The 13,303-nt window shown below is 43.0% G+C and overlaps 1 protein-coding gene across 1 annotated transcript; it reads right to left on the bottom strand.

The window, feature by feature from the left end:
- Nucleotides 1-2,760: 2,760 nt before the first annotated feature.
- On the bottom strand, nucleotides 2,761-8,741 carry IGFBP1 (insulin like growth factor binding protein 1). The gene is made up of 4 exons (XM_075706203.1): nucleotides 8,363-8,741; nucleotides 6,514-6,692; nucleotides 4,062-4,190; nucleotides 2,761-2,892 (listed from the first exon to the last, which is right to left on the bottom strand). The coding sequence occupies exons 1-4, from the start codon at nucleotides 8,739-8,741 to the stop codon at nucleotides 2,761-2,763; spliced, it is 819 nt and encodes a 272-aa protein (XP_075562318.1).
- Nucleotides 8,742-13,303: the final 4,562 nt, after the last annotated feature.

Genomic DNA, 13,303 nt, shown 5'->3' with positions numbered 1-13,303 from the left:
CCCCCAAAAAAAACCCAACAACAAAAAAACACAAACAGAAAAGAATAACCAAAACAAACTACAGACCTTTGATTTTTCACCCTGTTACTGAGGCTGATCATAAAAATCAGGACAAATCACAACATGTGACATCTGTGGCCTAAATGTACTCCAAAGTCCTAGCAGCGCTGTGATAGGGGAGATAAAATTTGCCTTCTTTCCCTCCTTGCATTAGTCTTAATCCCAGTATGTGGAAAAGTCTGGCCCAAGTCAGCCCATCCCAGTGAGGCTCAGCAGAAGTCTGTCCTGGTGAGTCCTGGCAAGATGTCACAAGAGGCCAGATTGCAGATAAGGAGGCACCCATCCCCTGTTGCTTTCAGTGGGAGGCAAGGAGCTAAACCCCTCTGAGAAATTAGCCTGTCATGCCTGAATGCTGTACAAAGCAACTTCTGCTCCTGGTACTTAACATTTAAAGGAAAGAGCTCTCCTAAAACCATGTCCCTGTTAAAAACTCTAATTTCTTGCAGCTAGGATGAGAACCTGCCACCCTGCAAAACACTGGAAATAGCTGTCCACTGGATTGCTATACTGCAAATAGACTGTGCTATTAATAACTACTAATGTGATGAAAATTTCCCCTATACATATAACGATCCCAATAAAAATAACCGATTTCTGCTCTTTAGAGATCAACCTTTACACAAGGTCAATGGGGTGAGAGCAATCAAAGAGCTCTTAACTGTGTGCTGTAGCTATGAGTATATGATTTCCCCTCCTTTGTTCACCATTTTCCCTTGGCAATGCTGCATGACAGTTGTTCAGTGCTGGGTAGACTCCATGAAAGAAGATTCTGCCCAAATTTGTCGCTTCTTCATTATTTTAATACAATGATTGCCAAGCATTTTGACACAGTGAATGCAGTGTTGTAACACAGTTTTAGCCAGGTCTCACTGTAGCTCATTACAGGGAGGTTAGACGTTAATTATTTATAATACCAATGCCATCAACTGCTTTTGCAGTGCTTTCCTTGGGAAGACCACAAAACACTCTACAAAGAAGCTCAGTAGTCTATCCATACTTTTAACTCTGGAGCAGTTTATTAGACCCCAGTTGGATCTGCTGACATTGACATGCAAATACAGCCAACATAGCAAGCACGTGTGATGTGCTAAAGAACCGTGATATGGAGAGCAGAGATCTCCATGCTTTGGCTTTGCAGTTTCTACAAGCCGCTTCCTGCTCCCATTTAAAATCCAAAGCTTGTGCCAACAAACGGCAGGAGGATTTTATGCCGAGTTTCCCTCCTGCCAGGCTCTTAGAAAATGTTATTACTCTCTTTCAGGCTGTTTTCTCAAGCAGTGTTGGTGCAGCCTGTTTCCACCTCTGGGACTTGCTAAGTCCCACGCCAGTTTCTCCATGGACAAAACCAGCTTGAAGCCAGCAGGGCAGCCAGTTGCCTCTTCTCTTCTCTGCAACCACTAAGTCAAATGAACATGACCGGGAGGGAGGGAGATTGCATCCCAAGCCAAGGGGACCCTCTTCTCTGCTTTCAGCAAAAAAAGTAAGGCTGGGCTTTTCCCCAGCCTCCCTTTTATAACCTCTAACTTTCTGTGCAGGAAATGGCTCTTTCTAGTCTCGATGTTATCTTTTAATGCACTAATACTGCTGCCTTGGGCTTTTGAGCGGAGAAAGGCATCCAGCTTTCCTACCCAGAAAACCTTTTAATAACTTCCCTTGGAGGCTGCTGCTTTGCCCAAGGCAAAGGCTTGCAGAGCACAGCTGGGATTGGAGAGGACAGGAGAAGGGGAACGGGGTGGGGAGAGCAAAAGAAGAAAACTCATTGCAGGAAAATGGAGCTAGGAGTTCAGAAGGCAGATTTGCAAGAGGCATGTTTTCTTCTATGCTCCCACCCACCGCTGCGCTGTCCTGACGAGGTCAGACTGCTGAACAGGAACATACAGAAAGCAAGAGACCGGGACAGTGTAGAAGACATTATTTAATAGCTCATCTTAAATAACATGACAATGTCAACATGTGAACAACTTACACCTGTCAAAGGTGGCACAGAATATCCTGTTGTGTTTTGCTATTTATCCGGTGCATATGTTTAGAAAATAGAAACAAATACTGTCCCATCAGGAGCTTCAGTATATAACCAAGGTTTAGACCTTCTTTTTTAAGAAACAGCTTGACATTGAAACAGAGGTGCAAAAGCAACATGATACATAAACAAAACAGGTTTTAAATAAGTTTCTTAGCATGTTCTCTACTGAAAGCTATTTTTTTAAATTCAGTTTTATGTCTATAAATACATAGTACAAAAATGCAAGTTTACAAGCCATTTTCCCAATAGAGTTATGCCATTGGAAGTTTTAAGTAGCAACATTCCTCCAACATAAGATGCATACATTTAAGAGCAATAATATTAAGTATTTACATATAAAGTTATGAAGTGTTTGAGGATATAAATTAGTAACAACACACAGAGACAAAAATACACGTACTGTGAAATAAATAATTCAACAGCTTTACATATGAGGTTATCTATAATATTATACAAACAAAATATACAAGACTGTAGGACTTGATCTTGCAGTTGCTCATATCTGTCACTCCAGCATCTGAGTAATCCCAGTGCAGTAAAAAACCTACTTCATGGGGTTACTCAAATGCTGAAAATCAGGTGCACCAAACTACCTTACTGAAATGGCTCCTGACTGAAATGTCTCCTGACTAGATCAGGCCCCACAGAAAACTTGGTGTGAATTAATGTGTTTAGTTTTATTCTTGTGAGCTGAGATACTGTTGGCATTCAGGGTCTCCTTTAATTTCTGGAGAACCAGGAATTCTTCTTCCATTTTTTGGATAGACACACCAGCATCCAGCAGACTCTCCATCCAGTGAAGTTTCACACTAGAATATTATCAGCAAAACAAAACCCACGATAAGTAACTGTGAGCAGAAGATTACCTGTGAGATACTGTAAGTAGAGGTGTTGGACAGAACTAGGATCAGAAGGTGGAGACCTGCCGTGCACAGACTTGTTTTGAATGTGGTGGTCCCTGCTCTGACGAAGCCTCTGACCAACATGCTTGGTTAGGGAGCCATGACCCAAGCTCAGCTACCACAACAGCAACTTCAGATGTAAAACAGTTTGCCCACTTCTTGGTAAACAGCAGTATAAACCAGCAATATCATCCAGCATGAGAAACTGAAGGAAGGCAGAATATACAAGCTGGTAGGGTGACAGCTGACTGGACGGTCTGGCGCTTCACGCAAAGAGGCAAATAGGGTGGTTTTTTTTCTTGGGGAGGGGGTTAAACAGATTTCTGTGCGTGCCTAATTAGATCCCAGGTCACAATGTATGTGAATCACACAGTGGTGCCATGCCCAAAAACAAGGAGTCTTGGTGACACAGGTTTATGCAGACCTACTAAATTTGCGTGCATGACCTGTGGTTACAAGGGTGTGGCTTGAGGTTTGGAGCTTTAGTTTGCAGATTACTCTCTGTGTAACTTGCAATGGCTTTTTTTGAGGCTATAATGGAAATGAGCATATAACATAATCCATAGGCAGCATAAATCAGTATTTTCGTTCTACTTTCAGAAGGCTAATTTTGCTCCAGAGAGTTTTTTCACTGCCTGTGTAAATTTTTCACTGCCTGGGAGCTGGGAGCCTCCTTTCTCCATAGTGATTATTATATATTTGATGGGCTTTGCAGGCAGTATGGTGGACATTACAAATTAATGTCAACTGGGAATATGCTAACAAATCAAGTACATGGATCTTGATTTGGCCTGGGAGCAGACAGGGTTAAAAGATTTTGGAGAAGGCCTTGTGTGCACCTGTTCTGTGAATGGAAAAGACTCCTGCCTCCATTGCTGTCAGCCCACAGCATGCGGCTCACTTTTAAGAGAAGAGGAGCAAACCATCTGCTCCCACTACTAAGTATCCCCATTTTCACAACCTGCTTTTCCAGCAGCTGCAAACTTGTGAGTTTGGGAGCAGAGGGCTATGAAAGAGTTGGCTGTGTCAGGCAAGTTGCAGTGCTGCTGTGAGCAGACAGGGGAAAAGGCACGTACCTGTTTGCTGTGGTAAAATCCGTTCTTGTTGCAGTTGGGCAAGTAGAATTTGTAAATCTCCCCTCCACTTCTCTGCTGCGCCTTTGCCAATTTATACAGGGCTCTGTAGAGCTCCTTCTGACAAGGTCCCTGCAGGAATACCATGCAAATGTTGTCAATACCAAAATCACAAAGAAACCAGCTAAACAAAAAGTGATCAGTATAAAACTAGCAAAAAGCTGAAAATACTTATTAGTCATTGTGCTGGTTTTGGCTGGGATAGAGTTAATTTTCTTCATAGTAGCTAGTATGGGGCTATGTTTTGCATTTGTGCTGAAAACAGAGTTGATGATACAGAGATGTTTTCCTATTCTGCTGAGCAATGCTTACACACAGTCAAGGCCTTTTCTGCTTCTCACCCCACCCCACCAGCAAGCAGGCTGGGGGTGCACAAGAAGCTGGGAGGGGACACAGCTGGGACAGCTGACCCCAACTGACCAAAGGGGTATTCCATACCATATGATGTCATGTTCAGCATATAAAGCTGGGGGAAGAAGCAGGAAGGGGCAACATTCGGGGTGATGGCGTTTTTCTTTCCAAGTAACCATTACACATGATGGAGCCCTGCTTTCCTGGAGATGGCTGAACACCTGCCTGCCGATGGGATGCCGTGAATGAATTCCTTGTTTTGCTTTGCTTGTGTGCGTGGCTTTTCTTTACCTATTAAGCTGTCTTTATCTCAACCTATGAGTTTTCTCACTTTTACTCTTCTGATTCTCTTCCCCATCCCACCAGGAGGGAGTAAGCGAGCAGCTGTGTGGTGCTTAGCTGCTGGCTGGGGCTAAACCACGACAAAATCACAAAGAAACCAACTAAGCAAAAAGTGATCAGTATAAAGCTAGAAAAAGTTGAAAATACTTAGTAGTCATGAAATCTGCACCAGGCTGCTTTGCATGTAGTTTTTACTTGTTTCACTAGGAGCACAGCCAGAAAACTCTGGTGTCTCAGGACTTTGTTTTTATTCTTTGAGGTATTTTCTGTCCTTAGAAACATGAGGATTTAAGTCCTTAAATTGCCACACAAGGAAATTTAACCTGTACTAAGTAAACACATTACTGCTCAGAGGGTACAATCTCTCCTATTATGGGGAGGTGCATGTTAGGAGGCTGGTGTACGTGAGACTAGCCATGTTTTCTGGGTTGCCATGGCCCTGTGCTCTGTTGATGTATGGAGAATAGGTGCAAGACATATATAGACGGTGCAAGAACAAACATCTGAATGTTTGTTATCTTTTGTACAGGACAGCGCTGTTACCAAAGCAGAATAGAGAGCACCCCTGTGACTCTGAGACCCAAACTCAAAGTGCCTGGAACCGCAGATGAGGAACTGTTTGCAATATTCACTATTTTCACAATTTGCTCACTTCCTTTTTCAAAGTCACAATTGCCGCATATAAATAGTACCTAACATGTTTAAATGAGTGAAAGGGAAGGAGAAGTGACTGAACAGATATTTTTACTTTAGAGTGAAAATAATCATACCCTCTGCTTTTGCAAGACCTCCCTATGTCAGCTCCTCACATAAGTGATCCTATTCAAGTCAACGAGTTTATCTGTGGCTCTGGGTGAGAAACGCAGAAACCTAAAAATCAGAGCTGGAACTAACAGCACCTATGTATAATAGTTCAAACTAAATCAGTGATTAAGTCCTGCTCTGGATGTGTAATGAGGTTTCCTAGGGTGGGGTGGTGGTTATTAGGTTTTTGCTTTTTTATTTTTCATTTTGCCTGTGACCATTACAAAACTGTGTTTCTGTGGTGCCCAATTCTAATTCATCTCCGTGCTGTGGGTGTGCTGGCTGCTTGGGACTGGTCTAACTGTGGTTCTCTGGTGCCCTCAAGTGGAACATGGACCTGCTTGCAAAGGCCCCACACCCCCATTACCCACTGTGATTTTTCAGCGTCAAAGCTTACTTTAATTACAGAGTTTTCTGTCTTTTTACATGCATTAACTTAATAGCGTTTCCTTGTGATCAGAAGGAAACACGTATTGGTTTGCATTGGTGTTTCATCAATAACTGCATGTAAGGATTCCCTTTTAATTCACTGAGCATTGGACCACTGGCAAATGCCTTTTATTTTTTAACTAAAACACAAAAGGAGACCAAGATTTTAATATGGGCTCCTGGAAATTAAGGGCCCATGTTATAATCTGATAGTAAATGAAGAGACAGATTCAGCCTTTGCATGGCATCCGTATAGGACATATCTGATGCATGCCTGTTTTTATCGCTCCTGCCATTTTACCTGTTCCTCAAGCATCTGATGAAGGCATTCCAAAAGTCTGTTTGCTGGCTACCCAAAATACTGACATCCCAGTGTTGCTGCTAGAATTTAATGCAGATTTTCATTTTGTGTTCTGAATCAACAGCATCTACTGAAATGGTCTCTGAAAGATTGGCCAAGAATACCCACCTGCTCTTTCCATTTCCTGAGTTCAGATAGTCTCTTTGCTTTCATGTTTTCATATGCAGTGATGGCATTCCAGGGGATAGATTTGTCCTGGCCTATGGGAAACATCAACTGATAGTTCAGCAGCTGATCCTGTGTCATTTCAGTGCTTTCCAAAGGCATATCCTCAGGTTCGATAGAGTCTGGAAAGGAATGATACTAAGGTGAACATCTTCAGTGAACTTTTGCATTTATTTCTCCAAGTTAAAAAGGTAAAGAAAAAGAAGAAGAGTCAACAACAAGTAATATCTAAGACAGAGCCATTACAGTAGCTCTTTGCAGGAGTAATTACATGTGCAGCACAGCAAATGAAACTTTTGTCAAATTCATATGAGGACACATCAGCTGTTCTCTAACAAGTTGGTTATTTTATGATCCTTCAAAATCACTCTAATCCCAAAGATGAAGCTGCAGCCAGTCTGTTAGTAATGAAAAAACTTTCTTGACCAGAGTGGGTCTTAGAGACTTTGCTAAATGAGGAAAGACTGGAGTTAAACTTGTAATGAATTGAGATTTTTGACAGCATGATGTGTTTCAGTTTTTAATCAGGAGAGGAGCTGGTCCAGACCTGATCCCATGGCATCCTGTACTTTGTTCCATGGCTTGCCTCACATGTAAGAAGGCAGTAGCAATTCACAGGAGCCAGCAGCAGCTCACACTGGCCTGCAGTGGATCAAATAACCAGGGAATGGCAGAAACTGTTTGGATCTGCCTGATCATAGCCCACACGCCAGTGCCTAACTCAGCACATGTGAACTCTCCCACTGGAAGCAGCAGAAGCTCTTTGCAATTGCAGAGACTTATCATGGGATAAAAGTTTGACATGACTCTAAATAACTTGTTGGATCAAGGCTGTAAACAATCAGCCAATGGACTAAAAATGACCTGTTTTTTCCCTTTGACAGTGTTCAAGAAAGGTGGAAAAAATGATGAGGGAAAGAAAGAATAAAACCAAGGAAAGAATAAAATCCAATGAAATACTAGACCTTTTTAACTGCAGAAGGCTTAAACACTCAGTTTAGTCGCTTCTTTCCCCTCCCGGCCACCTCAAGTACATGAGAAACACCACTTACTGCCACCAATGACCATTGTTATTTGGAGTCAACAACAATTATTTTTGTAATGCTGCTGAGTTACCTTAATCACTACTGCATGAACATAGCAGTAACGGCGGTGAAAATAATAAACAAATTATAAAATAATGAAATAACACTGAAGAAGTTCATGATCATCACATAGCATAAGATGCTTGAGATGTCTTTTTGCTCAGAGATAGTTTGACTAGCACTGCGCTACTTCAGATACGTTTTATTCTTGAAATGAAGCCAGGCACAAAGCCTGTTGAGGGCTTTTCATTCTCTACCGTGACTTTTGGAGACATAAACGAAGTCTAGAAAACATTCGTCCTACTCTAGTTACTCTTTGCTACGAAAGGAAACCTGTCTGTAGCTTCCCAGAAACCTTACTCTGATTACTGTGCATCGTCCCATCACTACGCTTTAGGGTTTTCCTGCTTGCTGCCTGTGGCGTAAGAGCCTGCTGCGAACACCTCTTGGCTCCGCACCAGGATGCGTCTCCCCTCGCGCAGGTCAGAGCGCGTTTTCCTGGAAAACGCAGCCCGTCTTCCCGACTTCCCGAACGCCTGCCTCACTCGGCTCATTTTTCCCGAGCTCCTCACGCCCGCAGCGCCCTGGCCGGCCCCGGGCGCACCCCGCCTGCCGCGCCCTCCTTCCCCTCGGCGGGGGCTCCGGCGCAGCTCCCCGGCGCAGCCCCCCGGCCCGCCGGCGCGGAGCGGGACGCGGTCCCACGGTACCTGCCGCCTCCGCCGTGCGCATCCCTCCGGCCTGGCTGGCGGGCAGGCACGTCCCCTGCCCCTGGATGAGGGCGGAGAGGGGCCGGGGCGCTCCCGCGGGGACGTGGCAGCGCAGCCCCTGACGGCAGCGGGCCGTGTAGACCCCGCAGGGCTGGCCCGGCCCCAGGGCGCAGGTCTGGCAGCAGCCGCAACCGGGCTGCCGGGCCGTCTCCGGGCAGGCGGGCGCGACGGGCGGGCAGAGGGCGAGCTTCTCCTGGGTGCACGGGGCGCAGTGCATGGGCTGCAGGGCCGCCCCGGCGGCGAGGCGGGGGCCCAGGAGCGCCGGCAGCAGCAGGGACGGCAGCCAGCAGCGGCGCAGCAGAGACCGCAGGCTACTCATGCCGCTGATGAGGAGGGACCGCGGAGAGGGCAGCTCGGCAGGCTGAGGAGCGGCAGGCAGTTCACATACATTCAGCTCGCCCGGGCCATTTATACAGTGCTTTGCCTGGCTATTAATCTTTAACCCCGAGTTAACTATTATCTGAACAGGAGGGCTGGAGAAGCATCATTTCACTGGCGGTTCAAGTCCCTGACCACTCTTCCCCTCCCCTTTCACTTTCCCCCTTTATCTTTTTTCTTTCCTCCAGACATGCAGGAATGCTTTTATTCCCTCACCCCCACCTCTCTGCCCTAGCACAGTTAACTAGGAAAAATGTCGTGGGGGTGGAGGGGAAGCGGGCAGAGGGGAATGGGTGAGTGGGGGGTATCCCCTCCCCTTTTGCCTGTCACAAATGTCTCCTGTCTCCTGTTCTTGACATTTGATAAAAATGTAAATGTTTAAAAAAAAAAAGGGGGGGGGGGGGAAGGGGAGGAGGGAAATCCCACTGAAACTCAACCAACTGACTTCATATTTCCACAGCAACAAATGCAGCAAAGCCTTGTTTAATTTTCATCATGTGGCTGCAGGTTAGGAGGACACTGACATACCAAAGAGGAGGCCCCAAGGGTAATAAAGCCATCAGGATCCTGTAACCACTGCACACATGCACGTAGGAGTCCTTGCATTAACCTCCGGGAGGGGCTGCGCAGCCGAAGCTGTAGGGATCTCCCGCGCCTGGGCTCAGTTTTGCTACCGCTGCTGGGATGAGAGGAGTGTCAGTCTTCAAACCATGCACTTGGGGGAAAACAGTCTTTGTCAAGCAGGCCAGAAATAAATGAAATACCTGCTTTTCTGTCTGTCATATTACCCAATACATCTCCTTATATTTCACCTGGGGGAAAAAAAAAAATCTTTTTTTCCTTTGCATGCAGCGGTTGTCACTACAGTAAAAGCAGAAGTATTCAGACTTCACTGTGCTGAACAGATTATTTTGTCCTGGTATTTGCAGTATGTACTGGGCTTGAAATAGCAAATTCCACTGTCAAGTCATCTAATGTAGCACGATTTTTGTTGGTTGTTTTTTTTTGCATTTAGTTCTCCTCTTTTGTAAATACATCACTTGTGTGAAAGACGGTTGAAACAGAACTGCAGAGCATTGTTTAACATTCTGTTATTCACTCTTCTTTTTCTGGTATTGATGCCAAAGGGGTTTTTTTTATAATGTAGTGCATTTTAACTCCCTATATTCATAACTCAGTGCATAAAAGTATTCTTATTGGTTACGGACTTTTGCAACTTGAGACATTTTCACTTAACCACTTCATTGATTTTTTTTTTTTTTTTTTTAAATTCAGGTTGTTTTAGGGATCTATATCTGGATACACAAAAGATGGCAGCCCTTGAAACTCACTAGCATTTTTAAGCATTTTAAACAAAATTAATTTTACAGATTTTTAAAAGAATTCTGTGGCCTTCACATGTCTGACTAGGAGCAAACTTTGGCTGAAAACCAAAGGCATGACAATTTTTACATTGCAGATGGACTTTTCAAGCTTTAATGCTCTTTTCCCCCTTTAATTTCTATTTTTTTCTTGTGCATCTGTCTTAGAAAATCACGATTCTGTTATCATTCAATGTGAGGTGAAAAATATACAGAAATGTCTTCTTTCCTCCCTCAAAGAGAAAAAGAAAACAATGCACAACAAAGTCCCTTTCATGAAGAAACATGAAAAAAAATTACAAATGGAAAGTAGACCCAATTGTAAAATGACAAAGACCCAAAGAGCTCATATGCATTTGTATATGTGTATGTATGTATTCATTCACTTATCTATGTATGTCTCTCTGCTGTGTTAGATAGCTTTGTATGAACAGAATTGAGGATCATTCTACTACTGACTGCTTAACATAAGCTACTTGCCCCTGAAATGACTGTACTCCACAGTGACTGCCACCGTCCTGCCTGCAGTTTTTCTGTCTTTAAAAAAACAGGACACAAACTGAGAGGAAATAGCTTTTATTGATATACGTGAAATGCTTTTAAAAAGGATTTTTTAAAATCATCACATCATTTTTAAGTAACTAGGTAAAGACAATGCAAGAACAGAGTCCTTGTCTGATGTACAGGCCTATGTCACAAAACTTCCATTAGTTTCAGAAGAATCTCATTCTTCCAAAGCACCATCGTGTTTTCAGGTCTTTGGCATGTTTTCCCTTGCTGTGGGGCAGCTGGCAGTATCTGAACTGCCCAGGCAATTTCTAGCAACTGGCAGCCTTTTAGAAGCCAGAATTTTTCAGTTTATCCGGTCAGATAAACAAAAGATAAACAAAAAACCCCATAGATTATAAAACATTTTGAAGGTGGTTTGGTTTTGTTTCCTTTACGATTATGCAGGTCAATTCTAAATGATGGTCCAGCCCCTTTTCCCTTGCTGTCTTTTGTAAAATCAAACCAAGGAAACCTAAAACTCTGCTGAAGCAGACTTTGTGAACAGATGTTCTTCTGCACAAAAGGTAGACCCATAAAAATCAGTCCCTTCATATTTCATTTATATAAATGTAATGAAGGTACATTAGAACTGGTTATGATACCTTAAGGCAGTATCAATCAACAAGGCAATGCTTTGGTATAGGCCATGGGACATCAATGAAGTGAAAGTAGTGTATATGTTTATGTAGGCTCTGTTTGATGTAATACTACAACTCATCTACCAATCTCCATCTCTGACCCTGGCATTGCTTTAAAGAACACAAACAGATAAGAGTCAGGAGGTTAAAAACATGCGTGATGTAAAGTTGTGTTTACTGAAGACTTTTGACAGTAATTTTTAGGTGTTCCAAGTGTTCTCCCCTAATTTGAACCGCTTGTCAAAAGTGAATCCTAGGCAAAGGTTACTTTTCTACGAGACTCTTCCCATTGGTTTCTCAATAATTCTTAGCCAATGACCTCATTTTGCATGTTAAATAAAGTTTGAGATTTTTATTTTCTTTAAAGCCACATGGAGTAACTCACAGAACATAAGCTTTTATATAAGTTTGTGTACAATTTACCCTCTAATCACCAAAAAATTCAAGTGACTTGCCAAATAATTTCTTACTGGGACTGATTCTCTGGATACGTTTAAAAAATCCCAAACCAACCAGTGGAATATCCTATTTTTTTAGGTAAGAAACTAATCCTAAATTGTAAGCTTAATATCCGAAACTACTGTGTGATACACACACACACACACACATACATGGCATCAAGCATATGAAGAGAAACACCTATGACAGAAATACAAAAAACCCTAGTCCTTTCTCTGTCATTTGTCCCCTATCAAAAAGGCTTTATTTTAGTTCTCTGGATTATTAGGAATTTTTTGTCCAAGTAATTGACGGAGCTTAGGTTATTGATGAATAATTTGATTCAAGCATTTATTAATTGTTTGTTGTCACTTTGTGGCAATGACATATATGCCGTCTGGTATTATTTTTCTATTCTGATTGGGTAAGCATGACTTTTAGAATTAGATTCTGAATGCAGATAATGAGGTGTTCCAAGTTTGTGTTGCACTAATAGTCTCTAACTTTTGCAGACTGACTTTTGCTATTATTGTTCCCAGCAATTAATTTTGCTAGAATTTGGAAAATATTTTAGAAATACCTAAACCTAAAACTGCAGAAACTCTAGTAAGAGAAGAAAAGTGAGAGAGGCTGTCTCATGGCAAGTACAGCTAGGAAAGAGAGGAAAAAGTAATTCATTTCCTTGGTGGCACCCAAAGTGTTTGTGCACCTTGTTCACAACGATGTTGTGCATGCTTAGACCAGCCAGATAATTATTTTCTAAGAACTATTGAGCTCTTCTGGCAAGACAGGTTAAAGTCCTCTTTTAGTCATCCTACCATGTGCCAACTGCTCCATGCAATGATGGCACAAGTGTGAGTTTGCCTAGCTGGAGAATTAATCCAGAAACGCTTTGACAAGAGGTAAAGCTGAATGCATGCTGCAGAGTGTGAGTTCCTGTGTGGAGAGTTAGTATAAAAAAGCTTCTGCTTCACCCATTCTGCTGTAGTCAGCATTACTAACCCCAGGTAGGGGTATTCTCTGGGACCAGCCATGGAAATGAAGGCTTTTCAGTGCCTCCCAGAGTGAGCTACAGCTTAGCAGTGATTTTGAAAAGCGTAAATGAACCCTTTAGCACTGGCTCCAGGCACCTAAACTAGCATCAGCTGTTTAAATCTCTTTGTATTCTTCAGCCACTGTGTCTCTGTGGGCCCAGTAACAGAAAAGAGCACCAGCAACCAAGTAATGCGCCCTTTACCGCAGTCCCTGAGGGCTGTAGGCACTGGTGACATGAGTCTCCAGCCTTCACCACCGTTAGGTTTACTTTCTTAAGTGGTTGCTATCTTATGCTGATAAAGGAAAAGGTAAATTCCCCAGAGACTTACTCTAAAAGCAATTTAAAGATAATAGGGCTTTCAAATACGTATGAAGGCATCTCATGTGAAGGACAGTTTGAGACAGTAACAGAAAGCTACTGCTCACTTTAATGTCTGGGTCTGTCACATGGGTTAAATGCCAGGATGCACATGAAACTCCCT

This window comes from Pelecanus crispus, chromosome 2, assembly GCF_030463565.1.
Source record: "Pelecanus crispus isolate bPelCri1 chromosome 2, bPelCri1.pri, whole genome shotgun sequence".
In the NCBI taxonomy this organism is placed as follows: domain Eukaryota; kingdom Metazoa; phylum Chordata; class Aves; order Pelecaniformes; family Pelecanidae; genus Pelecanus; species Pelecanus crispus.
This window is presented reverse-complemented; position numbering and strand designations above follow the sequence as displayed.